This window comes from Lampetra fluviatilis, chromosome 33, assembly GCF_964198595.1.
Source record: "Lampetra fluviatilis chromosome 33, kcLamFluv1.1, whole genome shotgun sequence".
NCBI classification, from domain to species: Eukaryota; Metazoa; Chordata; class Hyperoartia; order Petromyzontiformes; family Petromyzontidae; genus Lampetra; species Lampetra fluviatilis.
Genome location: NC_136307.1, coordinates 5468207 through 5488958, shown reverse-complemented (window position 1 = coordinate 5488958; position 20752 = coordinate 5468207). Strand labels below are relative to the sequence as shown.

Here is a 20752-nt window from a genome sequence, read left to right as displayed (position 1 = left end):
TGTAATCGGTCCGCCAAAGATGCAGGAAGCGGTGAAACCCCACGGGTTGCTTGTTTTGAAATGGCTCTTGAACCGGAGCTGACGAACTAAAATTAAAAGGCCACCCAGCGAGCAGTGGCCATGGCTTCTAGGACCTAGCGGAGCTTGCTTGGCTGGACATGGGGTAACGGGGAGTCGGATCGCATCAGCGCGAGTGTCCCATGAGTCGCATGAACACCGTCTCATTGAAGTATCGGAGCTTTTAGTGAGCAGGACAGAATTTCACTGGCATGGAAAACAGATCGCCGTGTAAAAAAAAGAAAAATTATAGTCAAGTGATTCACCAGTTCATAAATGTTAATTAATGATTACACTTACGATGCATGCCACTGGATTGATTGGGTAAGAATAGGTTATTTGGGGAAGTGTAAACGGATGCATGGATTCATTGATTGATGTTGATTGCTAAGCTCACGATAAGTGCGTCGAATCACGCATGTTTTATTGTGTATGATGAGTTCACGTGACGCAGCAGCCACAAGTGGTCACCACATTCACAGCAATAAAAAAAATGAAGTGTTAAAATCCTTCAATTTAATTGTGACTTTGAGTCACGTCGACTTGTCGAATGTACTAAGGGTGTGAATCGTTACACCTCCGATAATTTACAATTGGAAAACCAATGATATAGCAATGTCACATGTAGGTTCATGGAAATAATTGAGACAGGACCGATGAGACACAATACAAACAAGACGGTAACAAACGAGAACACACAATTGATCCTAGTAAATGAAAGCTTTACAAACGACAGGCGGAACGCGTCTTGGATTTCCGTGTACCCGACCGCCGCCTGCTGTAACGTTCTGACCCCGTGCCCCTATCGGACATCTGTGAAAAAGAGCTTCATAGCTCATCGGATTTCTTCAGGATGAGCAAATATTCTGATTCTGCGCAGCACGTGGGGCAGCCGCAGCTGAAGCTGAAGAAGGACTTCTTCCAATTCCACGCGTCCAAGGCGCGCTCAGAGGTGTTCATCAACACTCGCGAGGTGTCCCAGCGCTTCCTGCTGCCCCCGGGCGAGTACATCGTCATGCCCTCCTCCTTCGAGCCCAACCAGGAGGCCGACTTCATCCTGCGCGTCTTCTCGGAGAAGCAGCAAGCGGTGGAGTGAGTTCTGCCACCGCCGCTAACACCACCACCGGCACTGTCGTTACCACCGCAACGAACACCACCACCACCGCCGCCACCAGTACTCTCGTTACCACCACGACCACCAACCCAAGACTACTAAATATCACCACTTCCTACACTACCAACAACACCTCCACCAACGCCACCAACACCACTAACACCACCACCAAGCCCAACACTACCAGCTCCAACACTAGGCAACACCACTAGTACCAACATCACCACTACCAATACCACTATCACCAGCACTACCACCACTACCGCCAGCACCACCACTGTCACCATAACGAATACTGCCACGACCACAACTTGCACCTCCTACTACGATCACCACTACTCTCACACCTCTCACTTCAACACCTAATATCTTTACAAACGTGTAGTATGCTGATGGCTCTACATGTTAATGTGTTTAAACAGACCTTGGTCTGTTTTATTAACACCTTAATAGTCCTCTTTGAAACAATAAATTCCATCTGAGATTATTTTTGCTATATTTAAATTACTGAAAGAACCAAGAATAAGTCTACATTATAGACTTCCAGTATGCTCACTCAGGTTAAGAACCAGGCTACAGTCTACATTATAGACTGCCAATACATTTACTCAGATTAAGAACCAGGCTACAGTCTACATTATAGACTGCCAGCACACTCACCAAACTTAATAACCAGGCTACAGTCTCCATTATTGACTGCCAGTACACTCACTCCAATTAAGAACCAGGCTACAATCTAGATTATTGTTTTTGTTGTTTATTATTTTATTTATATTCTTTTTATTTTTATTCACTTAATTATTTTTTATATCTACGTGACTTTACTGAAAGAACCAAAGAATACATTAACATGGGTCTTTAATGTCCTCTTTGGCAATGTCCTCCTCAATTCGATCGGAGGTGCCGGGGGATGGACGACAAACTAAGCACAAAATGCAGTTCTAAATAAATTAGTTCTCAATATACATTTCTAAGTGCACAGCTCCAGTGCCTTCCTAATGTCAGAAGAGGATTCCAGACGGCCGCAGAAACGCATCTGAAAGCGCCCGATGCAGTGGCCGTCTTTGTTCGATGGATAGCCAAAAGCCGCTGTGAGGATGCCTGGAGCTCGCGTGATGGTTTATGGTGTAGCATCCCAGTAGAGAGCCATGTCAACCACAAGGTCACCCAGGCCTCCCAGCGGAGTGCACGTGAAGTCATTCCTCCTCGGGTCCACCCTCTCTTAATATCAAAGCCACTGCTCCCTGGTGGAAGGGTGGAGCAGGTGGAATTGGGCGGCCTCTAAATAGACCAACCCAGATCACAGCTTTCAACACGGAGGGGGCCCTTAAAATTAATTGGCGATCGTGTAGGCGAGCGGAGGCTCATCCACGCCCCTCTCAAGTGCTCGAACGTGAAGCTGTTATCTGCGTGATGCCAGCGTTTCTTCTTCTGTTCTGTTCCAGAAAAATGGACGATGACGTCGACATTGTAATGCCCGAGGTGAGATTCCCCATTCTTTCCTGAAACACCCTCGTTTTTAAATCCTTTATATTAAGTTCGCTTGCTTGCTTAGGACCGTGCAAATCTTTCGGTCGTTTTTTAACCCACTTCCCGTGATCCAATCGAGCTGACATTTTGCACACAGACTCGTTGTGCGTGACAATGCATTTTCGTGAAAAAAAATTCCAAAATTTTACACTGTATAGGGAATTTTTTTTAAATATTAAATTACCAATTGTTTAATGCAGCCAGACAATCATCTGACCCATAGGTGGCAGCCATCTCAAGCCAGAGGACGAGAGGACTCTAGCCGCCCCGATGCCACGCATATAAAGGATTTATAGTGAAAAACTTTGTTTTTACGGGTTTACTTGTTTCCACTCTTGAAATTATACAAGTACTTTTTTTTTAATGCCAGCGCCGTTTATTTGCGAGCAGATGTAAGTCGGTCATAATTGTAGAAGAGGAAGGCTATGAAGGCTGGACTTGGAGTGAAGTTCTGTGGAGGATCTTGTTTGTAATGTGCGTATTTGTTTTGTTGTTCCTTGTTTTGTTTGTGCCGCTGCGTGCCGCACATGTTATAGTTGGACTTGGAGGTGCCAGTGGACCCGGCCTTCATCAATGTGTTTGCCAGGCTCGCCGGATCGGTACGTCGTGTCAGCTGTACAGCGCAACACCTGTCACCTTGTCGTGTTTTCACCATCATCGAGTCAATCGTCAGACGGAAAAACGCACAAATCGACCGATCGGCCGAGAGTGCATTTTAAATTAATTTGTAAAACCGCGCTTCGCTTCTGCTGCCACCCACGCTGACTTCCCACGTTGGTCGGTCGCTGCAGGACAACGAGATCAGCCCCACGGAGCTGCGGGACATCCTCAACCGCGTTGTGGGAAAACGTGAGCGGCGCGTGTGAGCGGCGCGTGTGAGCGGCGCGTGTGAGCGGCGAGTGTGAGCGGCGCGTGTGAGCGGCGCGTGTGAGCGGCGCGTGTGAGCGGCGCGTGTGAGCGGCGCGTGTGAGCGGCGCGTGTGAGCGGCGCGTGTGAGCGGCGCGTGTGAGCGGCGCGTGTGAGCGGCGCGTGTGAGCGGCGCGTGTGAGCGGCGCGTGTGAGCGGCGCGTGTGAGCGGCGCGTGTGAGCGGCGCGTGTGAGCGGCGCGTGTGAGCGGCGCGTGTGAGCGGCGCGTGAGCCTCGTACTACACACTGGCGATTGCCACGTGACGCTCCGTGGGGTGGCGGCGGTTCCTCACCGTGTGACGAGTCTGCCGTCAGTGGTTGAGCGTTTGTCACACGACGAGCCTCCTATTGATTGATGTCTGAGTGGTTGTCACATAGCATGCGTACTGTTCATGTCTGATTTCACGTTCCATTGAAGTCTGTCAAACAACGACTGTCCGGTTGATATACAATTGTCTTTCACATGAACTGTGGCCCTGTTGACATTTAGTTGGTTGTCATATAACACCTGGGGTGTCAGTGACACGTCCTGTTGAAGTTTGTTCGGCAGTAATGGGATGCGCGTTGTGGTGATCCGATTGGGTGCCTTGCGACGTGCGTACGCCGATCAGATGCCGACCTCAAGACGGACGGCTTCAGCCTGGACGCCTGCCGCAACATGGTGTCACTCATGGACGTATCCTTTCGCAGAATCTCGCACGCTCACAGGATTAGCGCAGAAAACACCGAACAGCAAAGGGAGTGCGGCTCCTGCCCGCCCCTCGCCGGGAGGTACGGCTACCTCCATAAGTGAGGGCTTGAGGGCTTCTCCCCTTATCGTAACTGCGGTGAGGTCCCAATCCTACCGTCTCCCGGTACTCGCTGCAAATGGTATCCATCTGGTGGCTTTCCGCACCCAAGAAGGATGGCCCATTGACGCGTCCGTCGCTCTTTCGAATGCCCCTTGACATTGCGCCACCTTTCCCAGAGGGACGGCAACGGCAAGCTGGGCATCAAGGAGTTCAACTTCCTGTGGCAACGCATCAAGACGTGGCAGGTGTGGCCGGGGAAGCGAGACTCGGGTTGTGTCCGTCTGAACCAGAGCCGACCCCAACCCCCCCCCCGCCCCCCGTGGCAGCCCCCGTGGCAGCAACGGGGTTCCCCATTGTGTCACAGACACTTGTGGAGCTCGTGGTGGTGGTGGTGGTGGCGGCGGTGGGGGGAGGTGACAAGAGAGCGAGGGGGGAGCAAAGGGGACCGGTGGTGGTCGCGTGTGGTTTCGTTTTTTTGCCACACAACTCCGGGGAGCTGTGGGTAGCGTGGTAACGTTATCGTCGCTCGACACGTGGTGAGCGTCCGGGCCGTGGCAGGCGGAGCCCGATTCGTCAACCGTGGCATTACTTTTGAAATCTATTTCACAACGAAAGTCTAATCGCAAAAGGGAGGTTATTTTAAATGCTAAACGACCCGACATGGTGTTATTTGAAACTTACTGTCATCGGCGTTTTAAGCATTTTCCCCTTCAGAATTGTGGTGATTGTGCAGGTATATTTAGGCATAATATGTCTATTTTGGTGTGTACTCACACTTTACAAACAGACACGCGATACAGTTTGTATTTGCCACGTAATTCATAGACGTGAAGATTCACCTGACTTGATACGTTTCCATGATTCGCGATCGGAATTCGATTCGGAAATCTCATTCTCTGTCGGTAACCGAGTGGAGAAAATCGTGTTCTTCAGGGGTTTACGTGAACCCCGCACGGAGAGCCATAACTGAATACTGTCCAGTATACGAATCGGCATAAATTGAACCTCGCTCGTACGATTCGATGCATGAATCGCGATCTAATTGAACCATCAACACACTTATAAGTCTTCATCATGTCGCATTTTAAATGACGGGCATGTTACAATTTATCGACTCGTTGTTTTAAGTGGCTTATTACGGTCGCGATACACGTGCGTCGAAGTCGATTGAGAATGAACATTTTTATCAAAGCGTATTCGCAAATAATTTTCTCATTACGTTGAGGCCACTGGAGCTGCGCGGAAGCCGGTTTTAGAGGCAAGACCACGAATGGGAAACCATTCGAATTAGCGAGACGACAGAGAAAAAAAAGACAAAAAAAAGCAGCATCGATTTTGGGATCGTGACCGTGGATAGGCGACGAATCATCCGAGCGCAGGCAGTGAGAGCGAATCTTTGCGTGGGTGATGAGCAGCGTCGACGATAAAAAAAAATTGGGGGGTCTTCTCGTTGCGTCCGTTGTCGTTTTCCGCAGCAAATCTTCCGACAGTTCGACATGGACCACTCGGGGAACATGAACGGGTACGAGTTCCGCCTCGCTCTGGCTGAAGCAGGTGGGTTCCGCCATCTTGGGCGCACTCCATAACAAAGGTCCCCGCCCCCCACCCCGCCCCGAATCACTCCGCTGAACGTTTATTTTAAATTGTTGACTATCTCCTCACCACCAAAGACAAATATCCGCCGTATAGCCTTAAGATACTGTTGGGGCAAGTGTTGTTAGCGAGCTATGAAGGCCGCACACGGCACACGAGGGGGTGGGTGGCAAGCGCCACGCCCGGCCGAATTTGTCTCCCCAGTGGCGATGTTTACGCACCGTAACCGGGTACTCATTTAACGTCGAGTCCACTGAGGCAAGGCCCAGAAGTGGCTCAGATATTCTTCACCGATTGAGCGTGAGTGGGAATTTAAACTCGGTTCGCCGGGTTTGTAGCGAAGTGCGCTCACCACTGTGCCACCGCTCCCCATAAAACACTGAATACACACACGCGCGATATTACATAAGGAAATTTGAGAATCGATGCACGTACGTTGTATGCGATCGGTTCATACAAACGCTGCAGGCGTGAAACAGCGAAGCCACGTTATGATTCTGTATACACAAAGGGCAAAGAAAAAAGATTTGTGCATCGAATATTACGTGTATCAATGTTCTTCAGTGTTTATTGCGGGTTCCCCTTTGGCCCTAAAGCCACGAAGAGGCCACCCCATTAACTGCATCGTGAAAAACGAATCGGTTCTGGGATTGAGTCGTCTCCTTGTTTTGCGACAAGTCGTGGGATCGTCGCGCCCCTGTTAATCTCATCGACGTAATTTTATCGTTTCGCTCGCGTATTTGAGAATCGCCCCACGACTACTTGCAGATTCCTCCTATATCGCATCACACTAATGTTTAACTTTTTTTTTTAACACGCATTACTCACCGTACGTATGTGCATTATCGAAGAATGTGTAATCTATAATACGTAATTATACATGTACGTCTCCTTGTTGAGATGCTCTCGCAATCCTTCGACAGGCTTCCGTCTGAACGACCAGCTGACGCAGACCATCACCATGCGCTACATGGAGGAGAACGGAGTCATCGACTTCGACAACTACCTGTGCTGCCTCGTGCGGCTCGAGACCATGTTCCGTGAGTCGGGGGGGAAGTGGAGGGGGGAGGGTGGTGGAGGGTGCCATCACAGGTCACAAAGAGAAGGCGACCGTCGGAAATCGTCGGCCATCTCCAAAGACCCAGGGGGTGCGCGCCTCCTGTGCTCGAAGACCACGATCAACTTCCAGGCTTTGTAGATTACCTTGACACCTCCAGCTTCTCAGCAAACAAACAAATAAACGGCTGAAAACAGAACGTCCTACATTCGCCATGATGGGGGGAAAACGTCGAATTGATTCTTCATTCACGATATTTAGCTAGGGTTAGGCAATTCACTTGGCTATGGCTAGGGGATCCACGTGGCAGGTATGTTTGGCGAGGGTTAAACGTGACACCAAATCTCGTTGCGTTTTTGTATCTTGCAGGGATATTCCAGGCCCTCAACAAGGATGGTGATGGGACAATTAAGCTCAAACTGCCCGAGGTGAGTTGGCTGCGTATTTACGTACAGTACGTTGAACTTCTTTCACACCGTATGTAGCCAACCGTGACAATCGGAGGTACGGGGGAAGGACAAAAAAGTAAGCGCAAAAAACTGTTCTAAAGATGAGTTTTCAATCCAGATGATTTAAAAGTGCATAGCTCCAGTGGCTTCCTAATATCGGAAGGAAGAGCGTTCCAGACAGCCGCAGACGTGCGTCTGGAAGCGCCGCGCGATGATGCGCTGACCGTTTTTGTGGGCCCTCACTTGCGCTCGTCGGGGCATACGACGCTACGCATCGTCAAACTTAGCTCGCAAACGTTCTGCTGCCCGTTCAGAGCCTCGCTCACCAACTCGCTCACCAGCTCACTCACCGCCTTGCCCCAGCAACTTACCATCGCGACACTCGAACGCCAACCTTCTTGCCCCATAGCTCCTTATCTGCATGTCCACTTTCTCGCTCGCTCACTCTCGCACTCATTTATTCGTCGAATCATCTGCTCGTTAACCGATGTAATGGCCTCCTCTTCCATGTGCTCTCTCACTCAGTTATTTCTTTGTCAATTGTTGTGCTTGGTTAGCATGGTCGGTTACGTACGGCGCGAAAGAAGTTTAACATAATACATACATTTATTTACCCACCCGCTCGCTCTCTCGCTCACCCTCCCACTTGCTTTCTCACTTCTCCTTTCGCCCATTCACCTGCTCACCCACGTCTTTCGAAGTTGTCGCTCGCCCGCTCACCTGGTGCCGCGCAGGAAGCCGATTCTTGAGCCTTGTTCTCTCAGGACGAGGATCGGCCACGTGTGAAAGTCGCTCTTCTTGGGTCGTTGATGACGCCCGTCGTCTCGTTTCCTTGCCCCCCGCAGTTCCTGAACCTCACCATGTTCGGTTGAGGAGGGAGAGGAGGCGCGGGGAAAGCGAGCAGCAGGAACGCAGCAGCGACGCCGACAGAGATCGGATGTCAGCTGGCGCATGAGCTCCAGCTCGTGCACGCTCCTACACGCGTGTGTGTGTGTCTTCGTTCGCGTGCATGTGTGAGAGTGTCGGCGTGTTGCCTACCCGAGTGTGCTCTTGCGAGTGAATGCGTGGGGTAGAGCTACAGTGAGTGGTGAGCGTGCTGCGCTGCACACCCAGCAAACCAAGTTCGATGCCCGGCCACAGTTCACGTCTGTGACTTAAATGTGAATTGGTCCTAGGCCTCCCCTAGGTCGGCTCGTACATAAATGATTACCTGGTACGGTGTGTAAACGTAAGCGCTGTTGACGCAAAGGCGGCAACTGGAAGCGATGCTGACCACAACACCCCCTTGTTCGCATTGCCTGTGTATGTTGATGTTCTTTCGCACCGTACATAGGTGCTCGCTAACAGCACTTGCCTTAACAGTCTGTATGGCCATAAGGAGGGGGGGGGGTATCTGTTTGTGAGCGAGTCGGTTGCTATCCGTATCGAGCTGCAAAGTGCGAGCGCGTGCGTGCGTTGGGTGAACAGCCGATGGCGGAACACCCACCTTGCCAAAAACCACACACCATCACGGCGCAGCGCCGGCCTTAATAGGTGCTCGCTAATCCAGCAACTCGTGCCTCACCGGGCCAAATGGAGGCCAAACAAGCGGGGGGGGGGGCAGCATGTCTATGCTTGTATAATCTGACACATGCTTCTCTTACATGTGTGTGTGAGAAGTGCAAGCGAGTGTATGGTCACATCAAAAGTTTTTCGGGACGCCGACCGTCGTGCATGTGCACAGTCCTAGTAGGCGATTCACGCCGCCTCGAATCGCCGGCGTGCGTGTCTTGTGCGTGCGTTGGTGGCCAGCCGTGCTAATCGGAGGGTTGCAAGGAGCAGGAGGAGGGGAGGACAACAAACAAAACACGAACGAGCAGTTCTCGATCAGTGGTGGGCAACCATGCGGAGCCCCTCGTGATGGCCCGCCGGTGTCGGTGTCTCGAGGTCGATGACGTGGGGTGGGGGGGCGGTCACGCTCGGTGCACAACCGCGACGACGTCGAAGCTTTGCGGCCCACCGGGGGTGCTCGTGAGGGCCACCGGCCGTGGTCTGGGTTGCCCGCCGATTGTGGTCCAGGTTTCCCACCGTGGTTTTGGTTGCCCGCCGTGGTTTGGGTTGCCCGCCGATTGTGGTCCGGGTTGCCCGCCGTTGTTTTCGTTGCCCGCCGCTGGTCTCGATTGTGGAAATTCGAATCAAAAGGTGGCGAAAAACCCTGGGCGCGAGCCCATCGGGGGAGGGTTCTCTCTGCTGCAGTGCCACGTACAAAAAAATGGGTGGGGAGGGGGCGTCCGATGCGTTTTGAAAACCTGACGGAGGTCGTTTAAATGCAGTATATATGCACGCGCACACAATGTGCACACGCGTCTACATAGCTACGCAGTGTATTCATGGACGCGTATAAAACGGATAATGGGGGGGGGGGTTTCTTTTCATTTACTGCTTACGTTTGGGTTTTTTGTCGTTTTCTAAAAAGCACCAATACGGTGCCGATCGCACGTTCAGATTTTTTTTATTTTAGTTTGGTGGGGTTGGTGGGACGTTCATGTGAGCGCGTGTATCATTTTTTTTAATTCTCAAAACATCGCAAGTTTTCATTGTCCTTATGCCGTGTATCATTTTTTGTTCGTTTGCCATTGTTTAAGTTCGGGCTGTGTTTTCCCACTCACCGTGAGAGTCATCCCATCGGCACCCGATTTGTTGAGTAAGCGCGTGTCCCAATGACATTGCTGAAGCCAGGCTCTGGAGCTCAGGGGGAGTCTCCAGCTCTGCGGCGGAGGCGTCAAGGTTTCGAGAGAGAGGGAGGACAATTGTCGTGCGTGCGGCGACTTCTGGAACACGTGGGCAGTCGCCCTCCCCCGTAGGAAACTGTTCAGCTGCCTTATCACGCCCTACCTAGAGTGAGGGGGGAGTGTGTGGTGTGTTTGTGTGTGCGCCTGGAGCACAGGTGGTGCATTTGCAAGTCATCTCAGTCAACCCGTGGCACCTGGGTCTGTCCCGTGACTTCTTGTCAGCGAACCTTTAAAAACTTCAAACGGCTTCAAAGTGCACCTAGCCTGGCACAAGCACCGCGGTGACGTCATCACCACTTGTATGCTAGTGGAGTGGTTAGTGCACTGCGATACAAACGCGGTGACTCTAGTTAGATTCCCAATTGTGGTCAACACCAATGACGATCATCTGAACCGGTCCTGGACCTCCCCTAGGTCGACTCAGCCTCAAACGAGTACTTGGCGTGATGTGTAAACATCGCCACTGGGGTGACAAAGGCGGCCGGGCGTGGTGTTGGCCACTCATCCCCATCATGTGCTGTGCCGGCCTTCATAGGTGCTGCTCACTGACGGCACTAACCCGAAAAGTCTGTTAGGGTCTCTGTCTTTGCGTGGCAGAGACCTGCCGTGACTCAAAAGTCGGGCACGAAGTGACTTCCACCCCAGGCTTCCCAGCCAGGAATTGCACGCAGCCTTGTGGGAGGACATGTGGTGATAGCCCAGCGCCTACTGGTGCAGTAAACATCGTTGGATTCATTCAGGGGTAAGGACACATTTCCTTCCTGAGTGCCGAACCATCATTGGGGTTTTAATTAAATATAGTTTCAGCCAATTTCATGAGTGATGAAACAACTGGGAAGAAACCGGAGCACTTTGGAGGAAACGGACACGCGCGAGGGGGCAACACTCGATCCCCGTACAGGTGGAAACAGATTGCGATTAGTCCATTTGCTGTACCGCCTTCTCTTGGCGAGCTAGGGTACAGCACCTGGACGCCAACCGGAAGGGAGCTCCACAACATCTGTGCGGTGATCCATCAATCCTCGCTGCTGCTTCCACAGAGGCAGCCACGTACATAGCCACCATTGTTACAAACCTGTGCACAGTGTGAGCGAAGCAGTTGGGCTACCCATAGGTGGTGCCTGTTCGTTTGCAAAGGTTCAATTGCATTTTCTAGTGAGTAATATTCCTACACGCTTTGGTTCTTTCGGTAAAGTCACGTACGTTACCGAAAGAACCAAAGAGTATGGATTCCAGTCACGAAAGCTTCAAATCTAGATTATATTCCTACAATTACAATTATTCAATTCATAAAAAAAAACCCAATAGCATGTCCCGTGTCTGCTTGGGGCCTGGCGAATGCCCTCTTCTGGCCGGTGATGATATTTCACGTGACCGAATGTAGCTTTTATTTGAGGGCTGCTGCCATCTAGTGGAGAGAAAATATTAAAAGGACCCTGGGGGGGGCCATGATGCCACGCATACTGACAATATTCACCAAGCTTCGAACTGACCAAGCTTACAGAATAATATTTTTTGAAGAGTCGGCTAGCTGGAAGATGACGTCCGAAAGAAATGCATGGATGTGAAAGGGGTTAAAGGGCTTATCTGACACCCAATGTGTGGGGAGGGGCTGGTCACCTCGTGGTGCCCTTATGAAACTCAACGTTTAACCTACTCACGCTGGCCTGTGCCCGCCCTCACAGTCGGGCATATTTGCGGAATACATCACGCCGCCGTTGACCCTGGCCATTGACAGAGCAACCCAACGTTCCTACCAGCTCCCTCCGCAGCAGGAATGTGTTTGTTCAAGTGGCGGCAGAGGCCTCGTGGTCTTGATGAAGGGCGTGCGTGCTCCTGCCGATTGGGTCACGGTCATCCAGACGGTCTGTACGTGTGTACGTTGAACTTCTTTCGTGCCGTACGTAGCCAACCGTTGCAAATCGGAGGTGCGGTTTCGGCCTGTCGTAGTGGCGGGGAATTACGTCTCATCACACGCGCAAGTCATCGCTACCGTCACGACTGCTACGTTTATTGACTTGGTTAAGACTATGGAATGAAGCATGGTTTTATTTACCAAATACACCATTTAACCGTTGCACGCTGCACACGCCTGACACGTCGCCAAGTAACGTAAGCGAACGCCGATTCAAATTGGGGATACGGGATATAGGCTCGCAAAATGATAAAAACAAAATCAATTCAATAAAAAAAAGAATAAAATGTATGTAGTGGCATCTAGTTGCTAGATGGGTCACACGTAAAGCCAGTTCACACATGCAAACATACCATTCGAAACAATATCGTTTCTTCTGACACGAGTTATTCCTATGCATGCATAAATAGACCGGGATGGATCGATGGATGCGTCTCCACGGGGTTGGAAGTCCACTCACTTGGAAGCTTTGACTGCGGTGTCGCAACGCCACCTGCTGCCTCGAGAACGTCATCACATGCACTCTGGCTTCGCGTGCCTCAACTCCGAATTGTTTTTAACACGTGGTGTTGGTGGTGGCTGTAGACAATGAAAGTGCACCTAGCATGGCACAAGCTCCGCAGTGACGTCACCGCCACTTAGTAGTGGTGAACAGCGGTGGTTGTTGTTGGTTGACAATGACCTCCAACTCTGTTTACACTACACACGGGTATGAGGTTGCTTTGACAGCGGGAGCCCTCATCCCAGTTACCTTGGCCATTAGGTTGTCTGTATTCGCAAGTGTGTGTTCAGATTTCTCCCGACTAACGCATATAATTTTTGTTCCATCATTCATTTTGATACTGGAAAAAAGGGTCCCATACTATTTGGTTCTTTCGGTAAAGTCACGTAAGTAGAAAAATTACAGATCACGACGTTTCGATCGCAACACAAGCAAATCGTCATCAGGTGGGACAACCACAGCAAGAAAAAACTGCTGAAGAGATCTGCCGTGGCACGAGGTTAGATCGGACTCGGCAGTAGGGGAGGGAGAGAGAAGTGGGTCCCATACACACAGCGGCTCAACGCGAGCTATTAATGCGTTGACACGTGCATTGCCTTTGTGCTGGCCGCCTTTTGGCGTTCTCTCGTCGAAAACTGGCGAGACAACGAAGGCTGTCTCAGGTTTAGACCAATCGGTTTCAAAGGCAATGCATGTGTTCTCAGAGCATGCTCGCATGCTTTGCCACGAGTATGTGTGGCTAATGCAGACTCGACGCCTTGCAATGGGTATCTATTTGGTGTTCGAACATCTTAATACCTCCTGATTTATTGCCAGAAAGGCCTAGACTTTTTTTGTTCTCCCGACTGTCCACGAGTATCATCAATCATCTTTACCGGTGTCATTACACTCGCAATAATGTTGGAGCGTGATCATCAGCCCCACCATAATCCTTGTCATCGCCACCACCCTCACAATCCACACCGCGACCATAATCGCCACCGCCCGCTAGATTCACCATCGTTATTATTAACACGTGTAATGTGAAATTAACAACACATCTTTCTCTCTATATAAGACGGTTTTTTGGGGGGTTATATGTTTGGAACCAGTGATTATGTGATAAAAAAGCAATACTTTTGAATGTGGGTAATGCAGTACAGTAGTTAAAGCTTAATACAGGAGAAATATATTTACGATAAAATATAATCTGAAATAACACGAATATCTAACCGAATGCACTGCAGTGTATTGAGATGGGTGTATATGTACCATTGTTTTTGGTGTGTAAACATCAGCACTGGGGAGACAAAGGTGGCCTCGCGTGGTGCTGGCTACCCACCCCTTCGTGTACCGTGTCGGCCTTAATAGGTGCTCGCTAACAGCACTTGCCTCAAGTCTGTTTAAGGCTAAATGGGGGATTGTTACTCGGCGTAATGACACTGCCTTAGACTTTCTCGCGTTCGCTTAGTGGCAGAACTGAAAACAAATCAAATGTATCCAAGAAAGCCTCAGTGAGACTCTTTCGGGAGTGTGCTGCATTGGGGGAGGGGAGGTTTGACCAATCCAATTCATTGAGGCGCAAATTTAAACCGGAGTATCCGGAGAAACCCCACCGCGCACACGACGGATGGGTAATATGGAACGCTCCTCAAAGATAGATCCAGGAATCCATTGCTGTAGCGCCATCTTCTGACCACCTCGTGGCCCAAGTCCTACGGCACCTTCTATTGCCAGGTGGTCTCCCATCCAATGCAATTCGAGTTCAACCCCGCTTAGCTTCCGAGATCAAATGAAATCAGGTGCATTTGAGTCGTTGGCAGATGATGATTTAACAAAAAAACGCACGATAATTTGTCTCGCCCGAAGCCCCGTGATGTTCGGGGGTGGGGGGGGGGTCTGTTCCTCGCGTGCTACGGAGCTACGTTCATTGAGAGCTGCCCGTCCCGTTGCGTTCCTCTTGGATGACGCCCTTGACTCGTCGTACGGGACGGTATCTGTCCACATTAAATATTCCGTATCTCACTGGTCTTATTTTTGGGCCGCCTATTAATCAATTCGCCGCCCTTGACTTGTCAAGGTGACCGCACAATGAGACCCGTGATCTGTACGTCTTTGCAAAAGGGCGACGCGCATGAAAGAAATTGTAATAGGGGGCTTTGTAACTTTCAAATCTGGGGGGTGGGATGTACATGAGCCATGACGCAATGCAAATAAACCTAGGGCGCCACGGTGGCGAGACGTTAACTATCTCGCCTGGAATACAGGAGGTCGTGGCTTCAATTCCGACTCTGACGCCTGTATATTTGGGGTTTGCATGTCTCTCTCCCCCATGGTCCTCCGGGTTTTCCCTCTACATTTAGAATCCACGTACGTCTCGAGTATTTGGATGCCATAATTGTCCACGTGATGATCAGCAACTTCGTTGAGCTATCGTATGCGACCAGGTCGCTTCTGAGAAAGAGCTCAGTGGGCCTTACCTGGTAAAATCTAAATAGAAACTTTATAGTTTCGTAAAATATGCTTCAATTGCAAGAGACGTTTCTTCGTATGGCTCTCACCTGCTTAACATGAAAGGGGTTAATTGATGGTGGCCTACTCTTGAGAATAGTTTTTTTGTGTATATCTGCAAGTAGAAAGTTAATGCACCTCGCTCACACGTTCCTATATCCCTTGCGTTTCCCCTCGATCCATGTAATCACCTCTTGCTTGCGTGGGTTCAAATCTCGCCCGCGGCTAACGCCAGTGGCACGGTCTGAGAACGTGCTGTGCGCCTCCCTCCGGCTTAGGTGGATGCTGCCTTCAACGAGCAAGTACCTGGTGCTGTGTGTAAACATCCGCACTGGGGAGAAAGACAACGGCGGCCAGGCGCGCTACTGGCTACACAGCTCTCTCGCGTCGTGTCGGCGGCCTTGATGCGTGCTCGCAGCGTCTCCACCACACACAGCGGGAGCGTCTGTGAATGTAATGTGGACTGGTCTCTATGGACAGTGTAAGTGGACGGTTATCACGTGAACATGTTTTACTGGGTAGGGATGATACGAGTCCATTGACACGACTCGACCCAAGCGTTTATTATCTTTGCTTACAGCGCCTCGTTTGTGCTACCTCGTTTATACTCAGGCGATGACCATGGCCCAGCGCGTAGCGCGTTGAGTCGCGCGGTGCCTTGCAGAGGTTCAAGGTTAGAATCCAGCGGCCGTCACTTTTTTATTACCGCGGGTGTATATTAAACAGGAAAAAAATAGGCGAAGTCTGTTTTAGAGTGGACGTTAAAGATACAGTCACGTCATTCCCAATAGTCGGCCATTGTGTGCCTGCGCCTTGGTCCAAATTTGGAAGAAAATAAAAAATGTGCACCGCAAATTATTCACTTGAAATATGCAGTGCATCGCAGTCATCACCTTCTACGACTGCGAGACTTGACAGACTTTTCCTGAACAAACACATTCCTGCGGAGGGAGCTGGTAGGAACGTTGGGTTGCTCGGTCAATGGCCAGGGTCAACGGCGGCGTGGTGTATTCCGCAAATATGGCCGACTGTGAGGGCGGGCACAAGCCGGCGTGAGTAGGTTAAACGTTGAGTTTTATAAGGGCACCACGGGGTGACCAGCCCATCCCGACCCAGCCCCTTCCACCCCCCCACCCAGCCCCACCCTCCCCACCCAGCCCCTCCCCACCCTCCCCACCCAGCCCCTCTCTCCTCACCCAGCCCCTCCATGCACGACGGACGGACAGACACAATAATCACCTGTGGGCTGGTGGAACCAGTGGGTTCCTACCAGTAAAAGAGGCCTTGAGACCCAGTGATACTTTCCTGGGTAAACAAGCGGAATAATCATGTACAGTCTATCGTCGCAGGTCTGTTCTGTCTCGCTTGGACAATATCGTAAACCGCATATAGCAAACCGAACCCTCTCGTGGCGAGCTGACCTCGACTTTTATATTTGGCGCCCGAACGTATTGTCATACGCACGAGTAGAACCGTCTCGCTTGTGTCATCTGCGGTGTCCGTTCATCCGTACCGCCTGACATCCGGCGTCTCGATTTGAAGTTTTCGTGACTGCAAGGGTCCATACTCTTTGTTTTTTTCGGTAAAGTCACGTAGGTAAAAAATCTAATAAAATAAATCACGACGTTTGAGGCAACGCAAGCGTCCGTCTTCAGGTGGCACCGTCACAGCAAAATGACTGTATCAAGTACCTACGTGAGTTTAACACGTAGGCTTTCGCGACCAATATTATTCATAATCAACGTTTTTGGGTTTAGATCGCGTTATTTACGTGACTTTACCGAAAAAAACCAAAAGACTATCCGTCGTCACCTTTGTACCGATTCGTCGTGGCCCCCGTTCGTTGAACCCATTCGCAAACAAAAAAAAAGTAGACGTTGCCTGCATCTAAAGTTATCGAGTAAGTTCCCCACTATTCGATGCACGGACGGATCGTGGAGCGAAATAATCGATTGTTTTGTTCCTGGTTCGTGCTTGCCACTTAGCGCCCCCTCGTGGCAATCATTTGAAGGGTGGGGGGCTTGGTGGTGTGACGTCACCGACCTGCATTCAGCACCACGGACAGCGGCACGGTCGTCAGCTGGGGCTGAACGATTTGGGGGAAATATCTAATTGCGATTTTTCTGACAGATTTTGCGATTGCGATTTGATTTGCGATTACATTTTTTTAAGCCAAGCTTCAGTTCAATATTCACTGTGTAATAGATTTAAAACGTGATGGAGCATTACCACATGATACCATCAAAATATGAACTGCTCTATATATTCTTATGCAAGGATGAGAACTTAAAATATATGAATTGCTTCCAACATGTATTTATTAAAATGTTTTAATTGAAAGAAAACAATCAAACATAAGAACAATTGTTAAGTAAAATAAATAAAGTTATAATAGTAAATAATAAACCAATTCCAATAAGAAAGTCATAGGACTTTTTAAATCGCACAAAATCGCAGCCTTTGCGATTTGCTAATCGCATTGTTTCAAATTGCGATTTCGATTTGAAATCGATTTATCGTTCAGCCCTAGCCACAGCCCGTATAACAAGTACACCTCGGCTGCTTAATTCACCCTGCCCCTGGAAATCAACGCCTCTGAAAAGTATTCATCCCCAGTCGAAAGCCATGGCGGGGTGGGAAGGAAGCGATGATTTGCGAAACGTTTTTGTTGTTGATGTGGATAGACAGATATATGAAGGAGACGTATTGTCGACTTCGTACATCTGGTTTGGAATAGCAATTTAACAATGCACATATTATCCCGACGCTGGCGATAGCTTCATTGTAGATAATCGAGTATTTACAGTGTGCGCACAGTATGTGATGTCGCTACATTTACACGAATGGAGCAGAGCATGTTAAAATATTCAAACGCGATAGCATAAGAATCAATACAAAAATCGACGAAGAAAAATAACCGATTCAGGAATTAAATCGTGACCTCGAAGAGAGACAATGGGATTGCTGGGGAGATGATGAATCATTGAACACCTACAATGTAAAGCAATCATTTGGAGAAGTCCAATTACTGCATAAACAAGTCCGACAATGTCCCACTGAAGATAATACCACAGAGCTATCTCTGAGATCAATTCAAGTGAGCTGGTCCACACAGAAGAGGGCAGCACTTTTCCTACCCGTCCTGCCGCATGAGAGTAACGTACGATATTTAAGAGCAGCACCACATTTATTCCTATAGGGGTTTTTTTGTTGCAGTCATTTGGTGACGGGGCCGAGACTAATCATCTCCCAACAATTGGGAACCCCGCATTCGAATCCAGATTCCCAGCGGTCACAGCTCAGCGCTCTTCTCTCGAAGACAATCTAGCCACCTCAGTGCCGCACACCATTAAAAAATAAACTTTTATCCAAACTACGAGAGGGCTGGCTCGCCGCAAACCACCCGTGGCCAAACCAGAGTCAATCCAGGACCCAGGCCAATGAATTAACCAAATGTCCCTGAACGCTACGTACGCTCGGTTTTTTTTTTTATCATTTACAATATTAGTCGATGCAGTCATACAATGTCACGTGTATTGGTCAATAGTCGCAGTTACTGCCAGCTCATGTAAGTATTGAGCCTTGCTGAATCGGTGCTATAAAGTCCACGTTCATGTGCCGGGGATAGTCTTGACAAATGATTGCCACTGCTGACCTCCTTACCAATCGGTGCACCCTTACCAGATGGCACCCGTTTTAATGACCTCGCAAAGATGATGATGATGTGACAGAACAAACACTGGTTGGGATGTGAACTCAGTTACTCACTACTGCGAGTCCTGATGCTTTAGCAAATGAGCCACAATCTAACGGATGCTACGGAACGCTTAGTTACATTACCAAATGTTGCGTCCATTTACTATCCACTGCTGTATACGGGCTTCACTGTTCCCATACATATTATTTTGTATATGCATATACAGTATACACAACGCTGTGTGATTAAAATTAAGAAAAATGCCGTGTCCAACACGTATGCATCACTGCGATGGTATTGTTTGCCTCCTCATAATGAAACGTGTGCCTTGAGTTTCATTTGAGTGACAGAGGGGAGCGCTATCCAACAGAATACTGCTCAGTGTGTGGTTCTGTGTGCCAGGATAAGTGAGTGTGTGCACATGTGTATTTGTGGGCGAGTATGATTGTGTGGCTGCGCGAATTGACACAATTTTGTGTGGCTGTGTGCGTGGCTGTACATGTATAAACATGATATGTTATATGCCTAGGTGTATGGCTGTGTGGCTCGGTATTTGTATGCTTCCGTGCATAGCTGTTTGTGTGTCTCATCGACTTCATGTGTCTGTGTACGCCTATAGGTTAAGGATAAGCTCCATATGTAAATGTGTGTCTGTCGCAGGGTGTATTTGCGAGTGTCGATAGGTTGTGTATGGCTACTGCGGGGAGCGTTCGTGTGTAGCGTTTAATGCGCTGCGATTCGACCCGAGCGACCCGAGTTCAATTCCCGCTCACGGCCAACAGTTGACGATTATCTGAACCAGTGCTGGGCCCGCCCCTAGATCGACTCAGCCTCAAATGAATACCTGGAACGGCGCGTAAACATCAGCATTTGGGAGACAAAAGGCGGCCAGGCGTGGTGCTGGCCACCCACCGCCTTGTGTGCCGCGCCGGCCTTCATAGATACTCGCTAACAACACTTGCTCAAACAGTCTGTTAAAGGTTATACGGGAGATATCTGTCTTGTATAGCTATATGAGGAACGAAACAGGTGGACCTCTCCACAAATCTGGATGTCGCCTGATGAAGCTGGTTGTAATTACTGGCGAAACGTCGTACTCAGATTGTAAATGTTGCGGCTTGGCTCTCCAACACACCGGTGTGCTGTACTAGTGACGAATTGGCCACGTTCTCTTTACGTAACAATCCTTACTCGTTGGCTGTGTCGGGCGGTGGCGGGTTTTAACGACACACTTATATATTTACGCGATCTAACCCAAAAAGTCTCTCATGGACGATATTGGTCGCGAAAGCCTACGTGTGCAATAGCAATGTGTACTTAAGATCAAATGGCTCTCTGTGTCTATGGAACTCTGCGCGCGCGCGTGTGTGCAACTCATGTGTGTCGGCGTGCGCACGGCTATCGTCCGAATATTAATGAACAGCTTCCTCTCCACGCGAACTTTTTCATCCCGATCGACGCCAGGAGGAGCCCCGAATCATCCGCATTAAACGCCGGTGCATTGTGGGTGCACTTGGAAGCAATAGCTCGACAGAGAGGGCGGAGGGAGCCCGCGGCGTGAGCAGCAACCACAGCAGCAGCAGCAATAGCATCATCAGTAACAGCATCATCAGTAACAGCAGCGGCCGCCGCCACTGCATCACCACCATTAGCAGCAGCATTTTAACCATCACTGTAATCAATAGCAGCACCGTTACTGTTAGCGGCAGACATTCACCACCACCGTCATCGGAAGCGACAGTACCATCACCATCCCTGTCATCATCGTCTGTAGCAGCAACAGCAGCAGCAGCAGCATCTGTATCGCCGTGATCAGCAGCAGCAGCCGCAAGGACGAACGGGGAGAGTGAAGCGCCTTCATGGAGAGGTAGAGGGAGACA

At 49.8% G+C, this 20752-nt stretch overlaps 1 protein-coding gene across 1 annotated transcript in view; it reads left to right on the top strand.

Moving 5' to 3' along the window:
* LOC144943967 (calpain-1 catalytic subunit-like) overlaps positions 1-16119 on the top strand; it is a 49062-nt gene extending 32943 nt beyond the window's left edge. Inside the window, exons 13-22 of the mRNA XM_078871884.1 lie at positions 938-1149; positions 2617-2653; positions 3238-3300; positions 3493-3550; positions 4219-4283; positions 4575-4643; positions 5874-5952; positions 6915-7031; positions 7418-7476; positions 8343-16119. Of these exons, the coding sequence (XP_078728010.1) occupies positions 938-1149; positions 2617-2653; positions 3238-3300; positions 3493-3550; positions 4219-4283; positions 4575-4643; positions 5874-5952; positions 6915-7031; positions 7418-7476; positions 8343-8369 (786 nt within the window). The 3' untranslated portion in view covers positions 8370-16119. The remainder of the gene's footprint in view (positions 1-937; positions 1150-2616; positions 2654-3237; positions 3301-3492; positions 3551-4218; positions 4284-4574; positions 4644-5873; positions 5953-6914; positions 7032-7417; positions 7477-8342) is intronic.
* Positions 16120-20752: the final 4633 nt, after the last annotated feature.